This window comes from Periplaneta americana, chromosome 9 (genome assembly GCF_040183065.1).
Source record: "Periplaneta americana isolate PAMFEO1 chromosome 9, P.americana_PAMFEO1_priV1, whole genome shotgun sequence".
NCBI classification, from domain to species: Eukaryota; Metazoa; Arthropoda; class Insecta; order Blattodea; family Blattidae; genus Periplaneta; species Periplaneta americana.
Window position 1 is genome coordinate 14,467,743 of NC_091125.1, and position 23,029 is coordinate 14,490,771.

Sequence of the window (23,029 nt, forward strand, 5' to 3'; positions counted from 1 at the left end):
GTGAACCGTAAAATTTATCCAATAAAGTGATAAGTGAATTGAACAAGTAATAGCAAGGACGTATTGCAAACATTAGAACATTGAATCAATAAGTGAGACAAATAATATAATACGATGATGTAGATGAGAAAGTAGAAAAATTAGTGAATACTAGTCAGAGATAAAAAGGTTTTTACGATAAACAGATAATTAGGGATAACAGTAATGAAAGATGACAATGATAGTAGTAGAGATGGATGAGTAGGGGTAGACGAGAATGTTTCTATATAAGAGAAAGGGAGACAGTATTGCATAGTATTCGGGAATGGGATTGAGGGAAGATAAAGAAGGTAAAGACTGCCTCCGTGGTCTGTTGGTCAGCATGCTGGCTTCCAGATCAGGAGGTCCCGGGTTCGATTCCTGGGCTCGGCTCTCGGTGAATTTTTCTTGAAGAAGAGGAATTCCCTGGGTGTGTAGAGTCTGGAAATTTGTATGAATGTGAGTGTGATTGTGAGTGTGCCGGGTTAATATTAATTAACCAATCATCACAAATATAAAAATACATCAGGACTGTTGCTGGGCAGTAACCTGAACACATATTTCAGCATCACATTGTTGACAAGGATCTCCATCTGTTAGCACAACCATAAAGCATCTAGTAGATGCTATAGAGTTACTAACAACGAAAAAAAAAAGTAGAGTTGAAAATACTGTACATCAGAAAGGATGGAAGAAGAAGTAGACAGAAATAGGGTTTAACTTTAGGTAATTGGAAGATATGGGGAGAAATATATTAGGATATGTGATTGAATGTAATCAAGGATAATGGTGGACCATATGCAGAAATGTGAGGAAACCACTGAAAGCCGTATGATGATAATAAATATGAATGTATATAAGCAAATGTTGCAGCTAATGGTAGCAAAATTCAGAACTACCTCTCTTGTTAAACAGCCCAATCGGTATTACAGATATCCATTATATCAACAATTTTTAGGTGGTTATTTAACGTCGATGGGATTGGTGATAGTGAGATGGTATTTGGCGAGACGAGGCCGAGGATTCGCCATAGATTACCTGACATTCGCCTCGGGAAACCTCGGAAAAAACCAACTAGGTAATCAGACCAAGAGGAAATTGAACCTGTGCCCAAGCGCAACTCCAGACCAGCATGCAAGTCACTTAGCCGACTGAGTTACACTGGTGGCTAACAATATTATTATAGGCTAGTTTATACCTACCTTCTACTTGTCTCTGAAGAGTAGATATATTTTTGCTTAATTCAGCTGCTTCTACTCGAACTGCCCAGCCATGTTGCTCCACTTGTTTACCACGACTTTCCAACAGGCGCGACTGGATAATAAAATCAGGACATGCTATGAGAGTTAATTGCTCCTTCATACAGTTTTGTATATTTAAGAATAAAGGTAAACTTCTGAGTAATAATTTTTTTTTAATTTTATTAAGAGCACTACAAAAAAATCAACCTATGTATAAGAGTTTTTACTCATAAACTTAACTCGATATTTTTTAATCTATTATGTAATGATGCTGTATCAACTACAAGATTAAACAGCGTCAAAGGACTCAATGATAACGAGGTAGTATTTGGCGCGATGATGCTGAGGATTTGCCATGTGATTGACATTTGCCTTATAGTTCGGGAAGACTTCGAAAAAATTTCAACAAGGTACCGTAATTGGTACAAGTGAATATTCAATCCATGCCTGAGTGCAGACTCTCTGAACCAGCAGGCACATACTCCAAAATATCCTGATTAATGGGGACTTAAAATGTACAAATAATCGAAAATCTGTAATTTTACTGTAAAGTGCAACTTTTATTTAGAAAACATATGTGACATAAAATAAAGGATATATTTCATTAAGACATTTCACTCTCTCGTGGAATAATCGTCCTTTTCTTCTGTTTGATCATATTATTTGCATTCTCTTTAAATTATTTTTCGAAGAGCAAAAAAATATCTCTGCAATCAAAACAGTTTTGCCCTGAATACTGTACCAATATACGAGGGCTATTCATAAAGTAACTTCTGTTGTCATATAGAGCAGCAATGGCTAACTGGAACCCCAAGCACTGCCGCGACCTGATTTATTCTGTCCCCAGAAAGTCTGAGATTTATTTTTGAAAATCATAACTTTTATTACTATACCGACATGGTATTCAGTTTTATCAGGATGCTTCACAAGTTTAGTAAAAAAAACTTAAAATTGTTAAACGACACGTTAGAAGCATTATAATTTTTAAAAAAGGTTATGTACCTTAGACAGCGGCCCATTTAGACGCCAGTGCTACATCATCTTCAGTGTCTTATTAACTACTATTGTTCTTGTTGATCTTGTATTCTGCCATTTGCATTCGTCAGTTGTAGAGATGGGGGTGTTTTGCTTCTATTGTGGGAGGTGGTTGTTTGTGTGCTATGTATCATGATGTCAAATAATGTATGGGTACTGAACTATAATTGTGTACTATTAAGTATATGTTGTGGTTGTGTTATTGTATGTTCGTATATTTCGTAAAAAGTCCACAGTTAAACATCTTAGAACAATACAAAATATGCAAACATAGAATAACACACCCACTACATATACTTAATACACAATTACAGATCAATATCCACACATTATTCGACATCATGATACATAGCACACAAACAACCACCCCCCATCATAGAAGCAAAATACCCCCACCCCTACAACTGACGAATGAAAATGGCAGAATACAAGATCAACAAGAACAACAGTAGTTCGTAAGACACTGAAGATGATGCTGCACCGGCGTCGAAATGGGCCGTCTAAGGTACATAACCTTTTTTAAAAATGTTAACACTTTTAACGCGTTGTTTAACAATTTTGTTTTTTAAACAAAGTGTTAACGTGAACCAGAATCAGTGACAAGTTTAGTGTTTTTCAGGAGACTATATACATTGTCACTGTATTGAATACTCTCTTTTAAAGCTTCAACTTGTCTTCTAAAAACATTGGAAGATTGTTGAAGTTCTAGAACGAGTAAAATACGCCCCCTCCAACTCTACTCTAAGGGTGATGAACTGATGAAACTAAAACAAAAGACCGAAGTGGTTAAGAAGGAAGAATTGATAACACCATCAAAATAATAGTGATTGCTCCCTGAAAGCTGCCTTACAAGGGATTGAGTGTTTCTTAACATCTTAGCTTTTGTGACAGATTTTTTTTCTATTGAATAAAGACCATAAACCATAGTGCTTACTATGTCTTTGACTGTTATTAGTATATTTTATTTGCTTATTTAACGACGCTCTATCTACTACTACAGTGCATACCTTTTATCATCCTACACTTGTGCATGTACAGTTGCACTGTGCATTGTCGCATCTGTTCTAGATCCCCGAGCAGGGAAAGCTAAAATGTATGCACTATATGTTATATAGCATCGAGGGCATTGGTGATAGCGAAATTTCATTTGACGAGATGAGGCCCAGGATTTGCCATAGATTACCATGTTATCACATTTTCTTTGAGTGGCAACCTCACAATTAGGAGTGAATTTTAAATCATTAGTTTCTCATATTCAGAAACCACAATACTATCATTAAATAGTGTATCTACGGGATTTCAGTTATTTAAGGAAGAACCATAAAAACTAAGTTCCATAAGGTTTTTGTGCTCATTTCTGGTCAAAGAGGATGATTTTTTCTGTTACTATTTTGTTTTGAGTAATGATAAATTTCTAGGCATCTGACTTTTGCTTATTAAAGTATAGGCTAAGCATTATAACTTGTATTTTTATTTTCTCATGGCTCAAACTGAACATGAAGCATGATATGGTTCCTCATGAAGTTGCCTAGATTAAATTTGGCCCCTGAGAGGTATTAAGTTGGCCAACCATGCTTTAGGATTTGCCATCTGAAAATGAAAAATGATATATCATAAGCATCTTTGAAATGTTGGCTTGGGTAGGAAACATAATATTTCAGACTTCTTTGAGAGAATTGCTACTAAAAAAAGAAAAATCGCTTGAGATCTCTGGATCTGAAAGTGTTTCAGAATTCGAGGATCATTTGAAGGAGAGTGATGTTAAAGAGATGAGTGTTGCTTGTGACATTGTGGCAATGGTTCAGTTAGAATTCGACAGCATATTTTAAAAGTATTTCCTAAAAGTGAGTACAATAAAGAAAAGAGATGTCTTCAGGCAGACTGTTACAAATCTTATGCTTGGCAAGAATATAGTGTAGTGAAATATGATGCTTTGTTTTATTTGTCGATTCAGATACATAAAATATTCAGGTACATTTTTGTTTTAGATATTACTTATAGCAGCTTTCACTGTGTATATAGCATGGCATCCCCAACAGTGAAATCTTGATACTGCCACTGATGTGCTCTGGGGTAGTTTTTTTGCACGACAATGCCCACCTGCATACTGTGCAGCATACCTCCTGTATCCGAACTGCAAAATTGCAACTGCGAAGTGTTTGGTCATCCTCCATACAGCCCTGATTTTGAACCTAGTGATTACCATTTTTTCATGCATATGAAGAAGTGGCTTACATCGCAGCACTTTGATGATGATGATGATGATGATGATGATGATGATGATGATGATGATGAGTTGCAGTCCAGTGTCGTAGGTTGACTTCAGTCAGAGATGGGAGACTTTTATGACTGCAGTATTTAAAATCTCATTAAACACTATGGTAAGTGTCTCAATTTAGCAGGAAACTATGTAGAATAATACATCAAAGTTTGTAGTTTCACACTACTGTAAACAAATCCTGTAACCTCATTGCCATTTTTTTGTTACAATAAAACAGAAGTTACTGTATGAATAGCCCTCGTATTACCAATACATTTTATTCTCTCTCTCTTTCTCTCTCTCTCTCCCCCTCTCCTATCTCACCCTCCCCTCCCCCCTCTCTCTTGTGTTTACCTTCCTTTGTATTATACTGTGCAGATGTGTCATTGTGAATTGAAGTTGTTGTAACTGCTTAGCTATAATATTTGTCACACTAGTTGAATGTGTGTTGTTCCCCGATACTAGAATGTTCCCTTCAGGAAATAGTGCACTAGAACATATGGCACTTACGTATAACCTCGAATACACAATAGTGGATCATATTAAATAGGGCTCAGTCATGTATAGTGTTAAATGGGATTTATGCATTCTGAGAATTGAATGACTGAGATAGTGTGAGGGTAGTAGATATGATAATCCAACGACCATTTTTAGATTGTAATTTTGTCACAGCACTTGTTATTCAGTTTCATTATTAATTGTAACACATCAATTCATTCGTGTATTGTTTATCGCTTCGTCAATTACACTGTTTGTTATAAACTTGCATTTCTTATTTCACCGCTATTCCACTGCGCCCACCCCTAAACTCAATGCCTCTAACATCTGAGGAGTGGCACAAATTGGTAACAGAGTAGGGTCTCACAAAACACACACACACAGTTAGGAGCTGTGTGCAGTGTCAGTTATCTGTTCGCCTTCATTGACTGGAATACGATGACAGTCTTTGTGTAAGTATTGCTTTTACCGCATTGATTGGAGATATTTTACATGAACCTGTGCGACATGATAATTGATTCATAAAATTAATTTTAGGCATGTTCATATAATGAATGCATACTGTAATTTGTAATAACGATTGCATGGGCAGTGAAACAGCTATACAATATGCGTGTATATGTTGAGAAATATAAGCAGGTGTTGTTTTCTCTTTCAATTTTTCCTGACACATAATCACAAGCCAACAATATAGCATCTGTGAGGAAGAAGCTTGATTTTTAATCCGTAGTATGTGGTAATTCTGAAGTAAAGGCTGATAAATTGGAAAGTGGTATATCCACTAATGGCCCACCAATGCCATTCTCCACTGAATTTGAAACTGTATCAGACTCAGAAAATGAAGAGAATAAAAATATGACAAAATTTCAAGCATAATCTTGTCTAACATAGTCAGTGTTTCCCTTATTAACTCTTATATAGGTAATGTTACTTATTGTGAAATTCGAAATACACAAAACTAAATAAAAATGTTATTGCATTATTTATTTTCATGTTAGAGTAGTTATAAGACCACACACTAAAATATTTTGAGTTACAATAGTGCATGGGGCTTGTAGCTTTATCTAAAGCAATTTTTCTTTTTCAGATGGTACCAAAATGAAATGAATTACTTCTTCTAATACTGCAAAATAATGAAAAAAAGAAGTTCCGAGAAATTTTCGACGTAAAATTTAATATCGGATTCAAAATACCTCGCACTGATACATGTGGCAAATGTAATAATTTTCAGAAACAGTAGAATGATGCTAGACAAACACAAAGGCCTGTGACAGAAATAAGAGTAATAGAAACAATCAGAAATCTTCATCATGCACAGGATAAACGGGGTCAAACAATAATAGAAAACCTTTCTGAACTTGCTAAGAAACAGAATAAAAATTCATGTCATTGTAATGGACTTGCCAGAAACATTATCTACTCCAAAAGTTAACTATGAGTGCAGCTTTCTATTGCAGAAATGTTTGAACATACAACTTATGGATACACAACTGTACTACAGTGTAGGGTATATGTTTCTCTGGAGTGAGAACCAGGCTAGAAGAGAAGCAGATGAGGTGGGGAGTTGCTTATTAAAACACTTGCAGATAGCTGCTCTCAAAGATGAACATCTCGCATAATAACTGATAACTGTAAGGGACAGAAGAACAAAAATAGGACGATTGTAGCTCTGGAGAGAGCACTAGTAGAATGCAGAAGATTTAAATCTGATATCCATTGATTCCCCCAAGTTGATCATGCCTGCGACCGTGATTTTGGACGAATAGAAAAACATTCATGAACAAGCATAGGCATTTATGATCCGAATGATTGTGTTTATTTTATAACTAAGCCGTTTGTAAAAGTATCTTTCATTGTCACTATGATGCAGAGAGAAGATTTCAAGGATGTGGAAAGTTTGCAGTCTGGCATAATGAAAAGGACTGTTTACAATAACAAACATGTTCGTTTTTCAGATGCCGTCAGCTTCAAGTTTGAAGAGAATGATCATAATAATTTTCAGCTCGCTCATTTGTGCATTCAAGAAAATAATGATAATGCTCAAGTTCCCACCTGTAGAAAAGGCATATGTAGGCCTAGCTCCTTAAATACCATTCAATTTGTGTGAAAAATACAAGAAGCCCTTGAAAATAAATAAAAAGAAACTACAGGATGTACTGTCACTTATGGATTACATTCCAATAGTAAATCAGCATTTCTTTCAAGCACTAGGTGACAACAAGAATAATTTGGAGATGGATGTTGATTAAGAAAGACTGATGAAGCATTTTGTAATACGTTTGTACTTTGGTTTTATGTTATGTGATTGAAATAGACTTAAGAAACTCTAAAAAAGCTAATAAATGTAATATTTCTGGAGACAAAGTCATAAGCCACCTTTAAAATTATCTATATATGCTTGTAATATACTATGTTCATACTAATTAAATAGTGAAAATAATAAAACAATATTTGCTTCTGTAAGATGCTTTAGAAAATATCAGAGAATGTGTCTTAAAAATCTTGAACCACATATAATACCATACAATTCTGATTTTAGCATCACTCCAAAGTTTTAAAATGTTTTCCTGTAAAATTATGATTTTGGATTTTGTGGCTTGTGACTGTCTCTGATATGCGCACGCACGCACATACACACACAATAACAAAAGAAACATTCCTACCCCCGTGCAGCAGGTACTACTTACACAACACATCGACACAGAGCTAGTCTCAAACTATCTGATATATTCAGCCACAGTATAATTAAACATCACGATGACTAAGATGTCATTTGTTTAGTGTCATAAGGGTCAAACTCATAACAACTTATCTTATGTCTGGTCAGTTCTGTACTCCATTCATCAAAACCTCCTCATACCACACCTAATTAAAATACACCTCGCAGAGATTTCCTCGTCAGATCCTCACAGTATCTTTCCACTCAATTGCATTCTCATTACTCCAACACTAGCGATGTTAAAGCGAAACCACTAACAACTTTAAAAGAGGACTGGTGGGTAAAGTGACATGACGCAATAATGAAACAACGTTCATTGGGGACATGTAAAGTGAGGACCTCCTGTATGTATATATAATGTACGCATATTATATAGCCGTTTCATTGCCCATGCAATCATTATTACAAATTACAGAGATACAGTATGCATTCATTATATGAACATGCCTAAAATTAATTTTATGGATCAATTATCATGACGCACAGGTCCATGTAAAATAAATAGGTCAATGTATACATACATACATACATACTTACATACAATTATATATTGTATAACATAATTTAATTTATATATCAATATTACAAGCTACTAAGATGCAGATGTACTGCGCCTCATAGAATGAACCATGTAGTGACCTCATCAATGCCTAGTGTTCATATGATCACGACACATTATTGAAAGACTAAACATTCTTAGCAATACAGCAGAAGCTATGATTATTCTAGAGTACGGTCAACATAAATATCCTAACAAATATCTTCAAACAATGCGGTAAAAGAAATACTTACACAAAGACTGCCATCATATTCCAGCCAATGAAGGTGAACAGATAACTAACACTGCACACAGCTACTAACTGTGTCTCGGCAATGAACTTATCGCAATGACAACATTGCCACATATCTTCTGAGCCAATAGGCACTTCCAAAATTCAAATCCATAACATAGTATTTTTTTTTTCAACAGTTTAAATAAACACATACGTGCTATGATCATATGATCACGCACTGCGGTAAAGGGTTAATCCATATGTGATCCCTCAGTGGTGTCAAATAAATAATAACACAGTTCACGAAAAGATAAATAAGAGTAAAACAATATGGGTTTCTGGGTAAGACTACTTCGGATAGCTGTAAAGGTTTAACTCAAGCTAAATTATTGGAATGAATTTTCAGGTTATGATATCTGAATCATCTGTGAGGAAGAAAATAGCAAAATGGACAACAGCCACTTATTACAAAGCAAATTCTCAATAAAGATCCTCAGGAAAACAAAATAATCATTACACTTTACTGGATGACTAGGAAGCAAATGGAATAAAATCTCCATTAAAAGAAAAAAAAAGAAGAGGACTTTTCAGAGTACTAACATTTTTCACTACTACAGAGCTGCAAAATGGTATATGCTTTCACTGCCAAACAGTTGAACTAAGACATTGACCAGTAACCAGCAGAAAATCGAGAACGTAGAAATTAGTAATTACGGCTGTAACTTATGTATAGACGCACACACATCCAAGCACAGAAAGTGATTCAACAAAACAGTTTGATTTTATTTCTTCGAAATCATAGAGAGTAAGGTATAGTCAATATAACACTATTGGTAAATGCTATGATTTGCATTAGTAAGTTTAGTATGAAATTAACAACACTTCAGTTTGAAAATTTAGTTCATCTGGACAAAATTTTCATTAAACACTGGAGTAATATAAAAGGCAACTAAATAATAATAATAATAACAATAACAACAACAACAATAATAATAATAATAATAATAATAATAATAATAATAATAATAATAATAATAATAATAATAATAGCATAATGGATAATGATGATTATGATTTTCAATGACCCGGATCTTGGTAGTTACACCATTTTCCTTCTTGCTTCCCAATGCCAGCTCTGCATTTTGTCTGTCTTTACTTATGACGCTCCACTGTAGTAGGTGTTCTGCATTCATTACAGCATCTGTGTTACATAACATACAGGTGTCCACGTTGAATATTTTCATCCTGTTCAAATGGTGTGCCAGGCAACCATGACCTGTTAGAATCCCAAATTTGGCTACAGCATCCTTGTGGTCTAACGAATGTAGGGGTTTTGCTTTGATATCTAGCCTATATTGATCCACTTTTTTTCCTTGGTGTGCTTACTACAGTATATGTTTGAACAAGTTTTGTTTTAATTTCTTGCATTACTGTGTGTGTTGACTTTGATTGTTGCGATATTTTTGTTCTCTTTTTCGCCACGTGGTCGGCCTATTCTTTTCCCACTAATCCCATGTGTGAGGGTGTCCACTGAAATACGAAGCGTTTTTGTTGCCTAAGCATTGTTAGCAGTTTCCTGCTTTTTGTTATTGGTGGAATTTTAGGTGTGGTATTTGTTGCTATTGCTTTTATAACTCCTTTGGAGTCTATCAGGATGACTGCTTTGCTGAAGTTATGGATTCTGGTCATTAAATTTAGTAATGCCTATACCTTTACATTCACCTTCGAAGACTATTGGTATGTAATATGTGAATTCTTTGCAGTAAGCTCTTACTCCAGCATTTTCTTCGGTCTCTAGTCTTGAACCATCAGTGTACAGATCTCAAATTTTATCTCTGCCGGTGGGCTATGTCATAACTTGCGGTGGAGAGGAAAAGGGAAAGCAGCAGTTGTACTAGTACTCAATGCTGTCAACAATGAGAAGCACTCGAATTCCAACTGCCATTCACTGGCAGAGATAAAATTCGAGACCTATACACTCTCCACCAATCTTGTTCAAGATACCTATCAGTTATTGTTGCTAGTGTTATTTGCTTCGGTGGAGTCTGTATCGGCTTTCTTCCCAGAGAATGCTTGAAGTTCCAATTGGTAGTTATAATTCTGGTAATCTATTGGATCAACTGGGACCTTGGTAATATTGTTTTTCTCCAAGATTTCGTTTGTTGCTTTGTCGAAAAGATTTTTGAGTTTTCAGGGTTGTTTGTTATGTCTTTTGTGTTTCCTGTCATTTTATCACTTTAAATCCATTTATACCTCAGTACTGCAGCTGCTTCTTGGAATTCTAGTTTGATTTGTTTGTTTCTCGTGTACATTTACATGACTTCTATGAGTGTTGTTCTTACTGCTCCAGTTATTATTCCACCTTTTTTATATCACTATCTGATGCCATGGCGATTACCTCTGCGCCATATTTTAATATTGGTTTTACATAGGTCTAGTATGTGTTATTTTGTATTCCAATAGTGCTACCCCACTTCTTGCTAGCTAGTTCATTAATTTTAGAGCACTTTTTCTTTACTTCCTCAACTGTGTTATGAATTTGATCATTCCATCTTAACTTGTTATCCAGTGTTATTCCATGGTACTTTGTACTATCACTTTTACTAATATACTCATTGTTGAGTTGAAGTTGAAATTCTTCTGAAGGTTAGGTTAAGTAACGATGGCTAGGGGCAGGTTAGGGACGACCCTTTACACGTCAGCCATACTGAGCATACTGAGGCCTATTGTGCAACCCGAATTTATGGGATGAATGAAGATGAGGTGTACCAGCCCATCAGCTGCATGTGACCCCTCACCCGCTCACTCAATGGAGGCCTCCTACCCCTTCCACTCTAAGTTCATACCGCCAAGGTGACCAAGCAGCACATGATCCATTCCAATGGCCCTTCCAAGGTGTCGAAGCGCCCTTAGAAGTGCTCTTAAGGAATGAAACCTGACAGAGATATTGCAGAAAGCTGGGAACCCAGGAACAGTTGCGGAGGGGACAACCCCCCCCCCCCCGTAAGTGGACGAAGACATGAGTCTTGACCTGAATATGTCTATGGAATAAGATGAAGAAGATGAATGATATGAAATCTAAATTCTTTTTCTACACAGGAGGAGAAGGGAAATGGGCAGTAGAAATGAAAATTCCAACCTGGCATTTGCCTAAGTAACTGTGCAAAGCCACGAAAAAACCACAGTCAGGTTGGTCGGTCCGGGAATCGAACCATGGACCTCCCGAATGTGAGTCCCATGTGGAACGCATGTGTTACCTCGCTCGGTACTTCTTCTGGATGATGTCGGAGGAAAAAGTAATGATATACTGTTTTGGGATTATTAATTTTCATATTATTTTCTTCTGACCACGATTTACTGTGAAGAGTGCTTCTGTGACTTTTTCTTCTAATGTTTGGTTGTGTTTTCTGCTGTTATTTCTAGATGCTGTCCAGAGAACAACGTCTCAGCATAGATTGCACACTTCATTCCAGATTTTTTTTTATTCTTTCGCTCAGGTCATTAATGTAGAAGTTAAAGTGCATCAAGCTTGATACTGCTCCTTGAGGTAGTCCTACTTTAAGGTTCTTAAAGTTTGACTGAATCTTGTTGTATCTAACTGCAATCATCCATTGTGCCAGAAAATTCTCAATCCACTTGATCATTTTCCCTTTAACAATTAGTTCTTGAACTTTAATTAAGAGTTTTCTCCTTCATACTCTGTCAAATGCGGTTTAAAAACACACACAGAATAATGACTAATGAAATGAAATTTATAAAATTCCTAGGAGGATGTACCAAATAGGATCATAAATGTAATGCAAGAATTATAAATGCATCACACACTATTACCAGAACAAAGGGATAAATCATCTGCATCATATGCATACAAAAAGAATCTCAAAAGTCATGTCTCACTATCATCCAAACGGGAAGAGATCTCTATGTCGTCCAATGAAATGTGAGATCATAAGAGGCTACAGGGACTAATACTTGAAGGAAAGAAGAAGCAGAAAAAGACGAAAAAGAAGATGATACACGGTGATTTAGTGGCTAGAGTACTATACTTATAATCCTGTGGATGAGGGTTCGATCCCTGGTATACCTCTGATTTAAAATTTGTAAGTAATTGATTAATTGGTGGCCTTACTCGTGTTAATTATAAGTCCGTGTGGGTTACAGCTGTTTTGGTGCATCATCACACCATCTTCAGAGCCTACTAGATCTCGGCGTCATCTCGAATTTCTCTGCCTGTTATGTGGGTGCGTTTGATTGTTGAAAGGTGTTGAATAGTGGAGTCAAATAGTGTGTGTGTATGAAATTGTTCTCTGTGTTGAGAATTTCATCAGGGTGTGATTTAGTGTGTTTGTATATTTCGTATTGTTCTAGTGTGTTGAGTTTTTGGTTCTTGGATTGTACAGTAGCGTGCAAATTAATCCGAACAACGTAATTACTTATGCAAAAACACTCACACAGGATAAAAAAAAAAGGATCTAAGACATACCTCAGTAATCTATGTCGCCTCCCTTGTTCCGAATAACAGCTCTGAGACGATTTGGCATGGATTCCACTAATTTCCCACAAATATTCTTCATTTCTTCATCGCGAAACCATACACCAATGAGGGCAGAAATCATCTTCTCCTTTGTAGAACAATCCATTTTTTGCATTCTTCTTTTGCAAATTGACCACAAGTTCTCAATGGGGTTGATGTCGGGTGAGTAGCCTGGCCAGGGGAGTACCTGAATATTCTTCTTGTTGAAGAATTCTGTAGTTTTTCGAGATGTATGGCATGGTGCCAGGTCTTGTTGGAACACACCTCTGCCATCCGGAAATGATTTTTGCAGCTGGGGTACGATTCTGGTTTCCAGTAAGTGAATGTATTGACAAATTCTGACAAGAATTCATCATTCCTTTGATAGGTATTAATGCTCCAGGCCCTTCATGTGTAAAACAACCCCAAAACATTACTTTATAGGGGTATTTGGGTGCTTGTTGGAGATGAGCTGCTGTTACTTTTTTGGATCCTTTCCGTACGTAAGAAACACGGTGGCCATGGACCTCGAAATGAGACTCATCGGAAAAAAGTACATTCTTCCAGTCATTCACTGTCCAGTGTTGATGTAATTTTGCCACCATTAAGCGTTTTTTGCACATAACAGGGGTTAGCAGTTGCTTCTTAATAGCCCTTCGTCCAGCTTCCAAAAGCCTACGCCACACTGGTGTGACGTGAATATTCGCCCCAGTGGTAGCCATTAACTCGCGGGTTAAGTCGACAGCAGTTAGTCTAGGATTTAATTTACTTTTCCTGACAATTAAACGATCATCTGCATGTGAAGTCTTCCTTTTCCGGCAACAGTTTCCTTTTTTCTGGGGTGTGATGGATCCGGTCTCCCTGTATCGTTTTATGATCGAATTAACAGTAGCCAAACCGATGTGACATTCTGCAGCAATTTGCCTCTGTGTCATAGAAGAATGCTCTGCTAATGTTATAATTTTAGACCGTTTTCGTGGAGTTGTATCCATTTGTGAAGACGACAGAATGTACACAGGATTGCAGTATTAAGTCTTCAACACAACTGAAATTCTTATAAGTACAAAACGGCAGGCAAAATGTCACATATTATTAAAAAAAAAAAATAATAACAACAGACCTTCAACAATGGAATTACACGTACTACAGATGTCAATTAAAGCGGTATGAGCAGCTGTGAGGCCAACAATGACAGAAAATGTAAAAATATGTCGTGTTCGGATTAATTTGCACGCTACTGTATGTGTAGGATTTCCATGTCTGCATTTATGTTATTGTATGCATGGTTAGCATTGCGCAAACCAAGATTTTCAGGTATAACTCCCTGTAAAGTTGATTTGAATAATTTCGAGGAAAAATTGTTCCGGAGCCGGGTATCGAACCCGGGACCTTTGGTTTGACGTACCAACGCTCTACCACTGAGCTACTCGGGAACTCTAACCGACACCGACCCAATTTTTCCCTCTATATCCACAGACCTCAAAGTGGGCTGACAACCGTCAAGCAACCAACTTCGAGTGCACACTAACTCCGTGTGACTTAAATTGTGGTTTTCTGTTAACGAACAGTGACGTGTATTATGCAAACCAAGATTTTCAGGTATAACTCCCTGTAAAGTTGATTTGAATAATTTCGAGAAAAAATTGTTCCGGAGCCGGGTATCGAACCCGGGACCTTTGGTTTGACGTACCAACGCTCTACCACTGAGCTACTCGGGAACTCTAACCGACACCGATCCAATTTTTCCCTCTATATCCACAGACCTCAAAGTGGGCTGACAACAGTCAAGCAACCAACTTCGAGTGCACACTAACTCCGTGTGACTTAAATTGTGGTTTTCTGTTAACGAACAGTGACGTGTATTATGCACACCAAGATTTTCAGGTATAACTCCCTGTAAAGTTGATTTGAATAATTTCGAGGAAAAATTGTTCCGGAGCCGGGTATCGAACCCGGGACCTTTGGTTTGACGTACCAACGCTCTACCACTGAGCTACTCGGGAACTCTAACCGACACCGATCCAATTTTTCCCTCTATATCCACAGACCTCAAAGTGGGCTGACAACCGTCAAGCAACCAACTTCGAGTGCACACTAACTCCGTGTGACTTAAATTGTGGTTTTCTGTTAACGAACAGTGACGTGTATTATGCAAACCAAGATTTTCAGGTATAACTCCCTGTAAAGTTGATTTGAATAATTTCGATGAAAAATTGTTCCGGAGCCGGGTATCGAACCCGGGACCTTTGGTTTGACGTACCAACGCTCTACCACTGAGCTACTCGGGAACTCTAACCGGCACCGATCCAATTTTTCCCTCTATATCCACAGACCTCAAAGTGGGCTGACAACCGTCAAGCAACCAACTTCGAGTGCACACTAACTCCGTGTGACTTAAATTGTGGTTTTCTGTTAACGAACAGTGACGTGTATTATGCAAACCAACATTTTCAGGTATAACTCCCTGTAAAGTTGATTTGAATAATTTCGAGAAAAAATTGTTCCGGAGCCGGGTATCGAACCCGGGACCTTTGGTTTGACGTACCAACGCTCTACCACTGAGCTACTCGGGAACTCTAACCGACACCGATCCAATTTTTTAGAGTTAGAGTTCCCGAGTAGCTCTATGGTAGAGCGTTGGTACGTCAAACCAAAGGTCCCGGGGTCGATACCCGGCTCCGGAACAATTTTTCATCGAAATTATTCAAATCAACTTTACAGGGAGTTATACCTGAAAATCTTGGTTTGCATAATACACGTCACTGTTCGTTAACAGGAAACCACAATTTAAGTCACACGGAGTTAGTGTGCACTCGAAGTTGGTTGCTTGACTGTTGTCAGCCCACTTTGAGGTCTGTGGATATAGAGGGAAAAATTGGATCGGTGTCGGTTAGAGTTCCCGAGTAGCTCAGTGGTAGAGCGTTGGTACGTCAAACCAAAGGTCCCGGGTTCGATACCCGGCTCCGGAACAATTTTTCCTCGAAATTATTCAAATCAACTTTACAGGGAGTTATACCTGAAAATGTTGGTTTGCATAATACACGTCACTGTTCGTTAACAGAAAACCACAATTTAAGTCACACGGAGTTAGTGTGCACTCGAAGTTGGTTGCTTGACGGTTGTCAGCCCACTTTGAGGTCTGTGGATATAGAGGGAAAAATTGGATCGGTGTCGGTTAGAGTTCCCGAGTAGCTCGGTGGTAGAGCGTTGGTACGTCAAACCAAAGGTCCCGGGTTCGATACCCGGCTCCGGAACAATTTTTCCTCGAAATTATTCATGGTTAGCATTGGTTATGTTATTGGCATATGTAGATGTATTGTGTCCTCTGGTTATTGCTTTAATGTGTTCTTTGTAGCGTGTTTGGAATGATCTGCCTGTCTGTCCAATGTAGAACTTGTCGCAACTATTACATGTGAGTTTGTATACACCTGTGTGGTCATATTTATTTGTTTGTGTTATTTGTGTGTTGAGATGTCTTTGTAGTGTGTTTTCTGTTCTGTATGCTATGTTGTATTTCTGCTTTCTGAATGAAGATGCGATCTTATGTGTGCTTTTGTTTTCATATGTTAGTGTGATGTATTTCTTGTGTTCTTATGTTTGTGTTGTGTTTTGCGTATTTTTGTGTATGTTAAGTTTTTGCTTTGTCTTTCTTATGATGTTGTCTATTATGTTTGGATTGTAACCGTTTTATTGTGCTATGTATTTGATTGTGTTCACTTCTTCATTGTAGTGTTGTTGGCTCATGGGTATGTTGAGTAATCTGTGTATCACTGTCCTGAATGCGGCATGTTTGTGTTGTATGGGGTGTTTAGATGTGTTGTGTATGTGTGTGGTGGTGGTGGTGGTTGGTTTTCTGTATGTTTTGAAGGTGTGTTTGTTGTCAATTTTTGTTATGGTGATGTCTAGGAAATTTATGGAGTTGTTGTTTTCAAGTTCCAGTGTGTCCTGAAATTTTGGGTGTAATTTGTTTATGTATTGGTGTAGTTTGTGTATTTGTCTTTTGTTTCCTTTGTATAGTATGCGTATGTCGTCTACGTATCTGTGCCAGTATATTATGTTGTCTGCATATTTGTTGTGTTCATTGTTGAGTATGTATGTTTGTTCAATGTTGTGTAAAAATATCTCTGCTAGTATGCTGGATATGGGTGATCCCATTGGCAATCCTTCTGTTTGGGTGTAGTATTTGTTGTTGTGTGTGAAATAGTTTTGCTTTGTTATGATGTCTGTGATTTCGATGATTTCTTCGATGTGTTCTTGTGGTGTGTGTTACTTATGTTCAAGTGTTAAAAGTAGTGTACGCAAGATTAAAAATGGATTAAAATTTATGTTCGTAAAGCCTGTGGTCCAGGTAACACGGAGGTTTTCTCCAGGAGCTTTGGTTCCCCTGTGGCATCCCAACAAATCTCCATCAACATCTCATCTCATACAGGTTTAATATAGACCAGCCTCCTATGAGCATCCTGAGCAACAACTCTAATTGTGATCAACACAACTGGCTTCATGTGTATGAATCATGAACATTCAAGTATCCGCCATTAATTAAAAGAATTAATTAATAGTAATAATAAACTTTGGATAATAGGAAAAATGTTGAAGAGATGGAGGAAAAGAGAAAACGGAAAAACATCAACACAGAAGAAGATAGAAGAAACTACAGGAAATGAAACAACGAACTAGAAGAGAAATTGATAAGGTGAAGGAAGAATAGGTAAAACAGAAGTGTAAAGAAATAGAGGATCTAGAGAGAAAAGGAAGATATGATTTAATGTATTGCAAAGTAGAATAGCCCATATGGGCTTCACGAATAAAAACAGGAAATCTATGTGGTTGATAGAAGACGAAATCAGTAACGAAATAACAGACAAACAGGGAATACTGAACAGATGGACGAAATATGGAGAAATGCTACATGAGACAGAGAATCGTGCAGATGACTTAGCTATAGAATATGAAGCAGCTGTATCAGAAAACGAAAAAGGGATCTTCTATTCCAAGAGAAGAAGTTGAACTAGGGCACATGGCGAAGATTCCTCTGGGAATACTGAATCGACGTTTATATTCCAAGATGGAAGGAGAGTTGGAAGAAGAGCAATTAGCCTTCAGGAAAGAAAAAGGTACGAGAGATGCAACTGGACTGCTGTGAACAATCGACAAAAGATACCTAGAGAAAAATAAAGAAGTGTATGTAGTGTTTGTAGGCATGAAAAAGGAGATGTTTAAAAATGTTATGATTTATTTAACGACGCTCGCAACTGCAGAGGTTATATCAGTGTCGCCAGATGTGCCGGAATTTTGTCCCGCAGGAGTTCTTTTACATGCCAGTAAATCTACTGACATGAGCCTGTCGCATTTATGCACACTTAAATGCCATCGACATGGCCCGGGATCGAACCCGCAACCTTGGGCATAGAAGGCCAGAGCTATACCAACTCGCCAACCAGGTCGACTGAAAAAGGAGAGTGGATTGGAATAAACTTATGGGGATCTTGAAAAAAATAGGTGTAAATTGGAAAGAGAGGGAGCTATTCTGTAACCTTTGTATGAAACTATGAGTTGAAGTCACGATAAGAAAATAAATGTCGAAGGTAAGTGTAATAGGGAGAGGAGTAGGCCTACGTTAAGGATACCTTTTATCACCTATCGACACCTAAGGATGAAAACCTCGTAAGTCGACTTTTTTTTTTTCGAAAATGCGATTTTCACTCAAATTTATAGGAAAGCCCATGCTCTTATGGTCTACAATTGCAAAATTTTCATTTTTAATTTTTTTTCATGAAAAAAGAGAAAAATTGAAAACCACGTATTTCTTTATGCTTTAATTTTAAAATGAAAAGCGCGTATCTCTAGTCATTATAGAAAATCCGACTTACGAGCCATCTATTTGAATGTGAAAACCTTGTATGTCGAAATCATATAGAATTTCCGACTTACGAGCCATCTATTTAAATGTGAAAACCTTGTATGTCGAGTTTTTGCTCTCCTGTAAAATTTAGAAAATTAGACATACGAGGTTTTCATTCTTAGGTTTCGCTATGCTCTTCAACATCTACTTGGAGGATTTAGTGAAGAATTGTTTTCAGAACATAGGAGGGGTGATAGTAGGAGGAAGAAGAATAAAGTGCATAAGATTTGCTTAAGGTAATTACACTATACAGGTCATAGTACCAATTCAGATTATTATCCAAAATGCAAAACAAACGGTCATAACAGATGCAGGAAGTGGACATAGAGCAATCATAATCGAAACTTTAATTAATAATTACTCTAAAACCCGCACAAAACGGAAAAAATTATGCAATTTTAAGAGATCATAGCAAATCAAAATTTACTGCAAAACTAGAACTGAATTTGAAAGTAACAGGACAATACTTAGTATGATTTTTATAAGTTTTGTTTTGACGTCTATTTCTCAATTGCAGTTTGCTTATTACCGGTACTTTATAATGTGTTTTGAAAACTTCTGCAATTTCATGATAGCCTTCTAGTTACGTCTTTTTATGTATTATTGGATTAGAAGATAAAGAAAATCCAAACAAAATGTATCAAGAGCTTAGTAACGCCTTAATCACAGCTGCAAAAAACTCCATATCACGAGAGAAACATAAGAAGTACTGTATAATCCTTTGTAGAATAAGGAATTAAGCAGACTAAAAAGAATCAGAGATGAAACCAGGCAGAAGATAAAATAAAACAAAAACACACAGGCACACAGACTTCGAGATTACATGCTGCTCAACTCAGAAGAGAGATAAACAAGAGTAAAAAGGAAGTATTCATTAATTTGTAGAAAACCAGGACTACAGAAGCAACCATATCAAAGTTCATAACTAGCCTAGCTAAATAAAATAAATGAAATCTACACAAAAAAATTTAAACCCAATAATATTTAATGAGAAATAACTAGAAAGCAATCATGAAACTGGAGAAGCTTTCAAAACACATTATAAAGAAGTACCGTAACCAAACTGCAATTGAGAAATAAACTCAAAACAACTTATAAAATCATACTAAAGTATTGCCCTATTACTTCCAAATACAACCACTTTACAGAAAACCTCAGCATGTCAGAATTAAATCAAACCATCAGAAAGCTGGAAAATAAGAAATAACCTGGACCAGAATATATTTACCCAGAATTCATTGCAGGGGATGAAGCAAGGAACTAGGTACTATGTTAACGATGTTCAATAAGATATGGTATAAACCACACCTAGCATGTGGAAGAAGGCAACAATAGTGCCAATAAAGAAATCAGGGAAATCCACTTAACATAAGTATAAAAAGTTAGAGACCAATATCACTAACAACAGTACCGGTAATAGCAAACATCATGGAAAGGATGGCCATAACTCGATTAATGTACCATTTAGAGACACAGAAGTGAACAGCAGAAGAGCAACATGGGTTTATACCTAATTTATCAACAATACACTCCATTGTTCAATTTATTCAAACCATCAAAGAAGCATTCAACCAAGGACAAAGCACAATACCAGTAGCAGTTTTTTTATAGATTCCAAAATGCATTTGACAAAGTTTGAAAAGAAGAACTATTAAATAAAATATGAACCCCTAGGTATAGAAGTTAACATGTACAACTGGATTAATGACTTCATCTCACAGAGATGGATCAGAACAAGATGGAATGTAAAGAATTCAAAATGGAAACAGACAAAAACAGGATTACCTCAAAGTGCAATATCTAGTTCCATTCTCTTCAATATGTTTATAAATGGCCTACCAGTAGCAGTAAATACAAACGCTGACACCAAAATAGCTATGTTTGCCGATGATGTAGTCATTTATAGAACAGTTAACAATAGAAAGCTAACTAAAGGAACATTAGAGTCTAAAATCAACCCTATTCTGTAAGCACTAATCAAGTAGGCTAACAACAACATACTGATAAACACAGCAAAAACTGCCTACCAAAACCGTATAAAAGGTCAGATGAGTAAGGAGCCTGGTTCAAAGGAATACTTTTACTTACATCTTTAACCAACTACAATGTGAGCACCTTCAAAGTAGTTTTCTTGAGACTTTTAGGCCAATGTTTCTGTCACTGCTGGTAGCAGTTTAATGCCTTTTGGACATCTTCTGTTCGAAAATGGCGTCCTTCCACAACTAATTTACTCTTAAGACTAAGAAGTCGCATGGAGCAAGACTGGGTAAATATGGAGGCTGCGGCAGTGTTGAACCAGATCAACAGCCGCATTTTTCCGTTCATCTCGCTGTTTCCCACTGAGATTTTTTGCAACTACTTTTGCACAAATTTTTCTCACGCCCAGGTCTTCAGCAAGAATGGGGTGAACAGTTTTCTGATTCATGTTCAGTTCTTGTGCTACAGTATCATTTTGGCTGTTAATGGTCTGTCAGTTCATACGAATTTACATACCCTGGCAATGCTGTTGTTTGCCACCCACTCCAGTGTTCATCTTCAACATTGTTTCTGCCCTCAGAAACATCTTATGCCATCGGAAAGTTTGTTCTTGTGGCATTTTCACAAAGTTTCACACAAAACAAGATGGCATACTGCTGCGCGATATTATGCTATTCCATTGTATTGACGAGGAGTAAACACATAACTCCACTAATCAAGCATCTACTCCACACTGACAGCTTGCAGGATGGTATCAGTTGGAATTCGGGTGGAGAAAGGACCAAGCTGATACATATCTCTGATAAAAGGCTGTAGGGTTGCCTCATCAGGTGGGAAAAAAATCAGTCTCATACTTTATTGTCCAATCTCATATACATGAATACTCCATGCATATTTTTTCCGGGATTTAGTGAAGAAAACAACAGTAGTAGTACATGAACAGTAAATACGGTTAGGTGTTCCCTGGTAAACAATTTCCGTGTCTCCATTCTTGTTAAAAAGAATATATTAGTACGTTTATTACTTTTGTGCATTATCAGTGAAGTATTGAAAGTGTGCCTGTGAAGTGTAACATCGATTAAAACAATATTGTGTGTTTTACGCTGTTTAGTAAACATAGAAAGGGACTCATTTCGAAATGCAAGTCCATTGCAGCTCTTACCAACTGCATCGTCTGAATCATCGCCATCTGGCAGTGGTACCAGTCACGACTGCCAACAGTCACAATGTTGTATTTTGGACCGTTTATTAAGCTTCGGTACTTCATTTGGAAGTTTAAGTTTTCGGGAAAAGCAAAATATTATAGTAAAAGGTTGTTGTTGTTTTCTATTGCCAGGTATTTGACAATAAAGCCATTTGACCTCTTGCACTCCAATATTTTTCATAGATATTATCATGACCAGCCACTGAAGCACAGATTTTGAGGTGTTCCGAATCCTTTCTTGGTCTGAGTTGCACAATGGGCAGTTAGGGGACGGATATATTCCAATTCTATGCAGGTGTTTGGCCAAACAATCATGGACTGTTGCCAATTTAAATGCAGCTACAGACGATTTGTGTGGTAAATCGGGAATTAACTGTGGATTTTGATGCAGAGAGTTCCATTTTTTACCTTGAGATTGTGTTATCAAATTTTGTTTGTTAAAGTCTAAGTATGTGGATTTAATAAATCTTTTCACAGAGTAAAACGTAGATTCAGTAACAGGTCTGTAAGTAGCAGTGCTGCCCTTCTTTGCTAAAGCATCCACATTCTCGTTTCCCAGGATTCCACAATGGGATGGTATCCATTGGAATACAATTTTTTATTGAGTGATATTAATTGAGAGAGCATTTTAGTTACAGTATTTCTGCTGTTTGAGATGAAGGTGTGTGTTTAGAGACTATTGATAGAATAGCTGCTTTGGAGTCTGACAATATAACTGCATTCTTAAATTTATTGATGTGGCATAGATGTGGCATATCTTATTGCAACAATTTGATCATCAAAACTTGTTGTTCCATATCCAAGAGATCTATAAAGAGAGAAGAGACAGCACGTAACATCTGCACTGGCACCTTGTTCTCTGGAGATCAAGGATCTGTCGGTGTATAAA

The 23,029-nt window shown here is 37.0% G+C and overlaps 1 protein-coding gene and 7 non-coding genes across 14 annotated transcripts in view; 2 read left to right on the forward strand and 6 right to left on the reverse strand.

Annotated features, from left to right (window-relative positions):
* wb (wing blister) overlaps nt 1-23,029 on the reverse strand; it is a 1,096,738-nt gene that overhangs the window by 242,635 nt on the left and 831,074 nt on the right. For all 7 annotated transcript variants that reach the window (XR_011333780.1, XM_069834429.1, XM_069834431.1 and 4 more), the window contains one exon: nt 1,221-1,332. Coding sequence is in view for 6 of the 7 variants with exons in the window: in XM_069834429.1 (XP_069690530.1) it covers nt 1,221-1,332 (112 nt within the window). In the remaining variant the exon portion in view is untranslated. The remainder of the gene's footprint in view (nt 1-1,220; nt 1,333-23,029) is intronic.
* TRNAD-GUC (transfer RNA aspartic acid (anticodon GUC)) lies at nt 14,419-14,490 on the reverse strand. Its single transcript has one exon. It is a non-coding gene; the product is annotated as a tRNA-Asp (tRNA).
* On the reverse strand, nt 14,704-14,775 carry TRNAD-GUC (transfer RNA aspartic acid (anticodon GUC)). Its single transcript has one exon. It is a non-coding gene; the product is annotated as a tRNA-Asp (tRNA).
* On the reverse strand, nt 14,989-15,060 carry TRNAD-GUC (transfer RNA aspartic acid (anticodon GUC)). The gene has a single exon. It is a non-coding gene; the product is annotated as a tRNA-Asp (tRNA).
* TRNAD-GUC (transfer RNA aspartic acid (anticodon GUC)) lies at nt 15,274-15,345 on the reverse strand. The gene has a single exon. It is a non-coding gene; the product is annotated as a tRNA-Asp (tRNA).
* TRNAD-GUC (transfer RNA aspartic acid (anticodon GUC)) lies at nt 15,559-15,630 on the reverse strand. The gene has a single exon. It is a non-coding gene; the product is annotated as a tRNA-Asp (tRNA).
* Nucleotides 15,955-16,026, forward strand: TRNAD-GUC (transfer RNA aspartic acid (anticodon GUC)). Its single transcript has one exon. It is a non-coding gene; the product is annotated as a tRNA-Asp (tRNA).
* On the forward strand, nt 16,240-16,311 carry TRNAD-GUC (transfer RNA aspartic acid (anticodon GUC)). Its single transcript has one exon. It is a non-coding gene; the product is annotated as a tRNA-Asp (tRNA).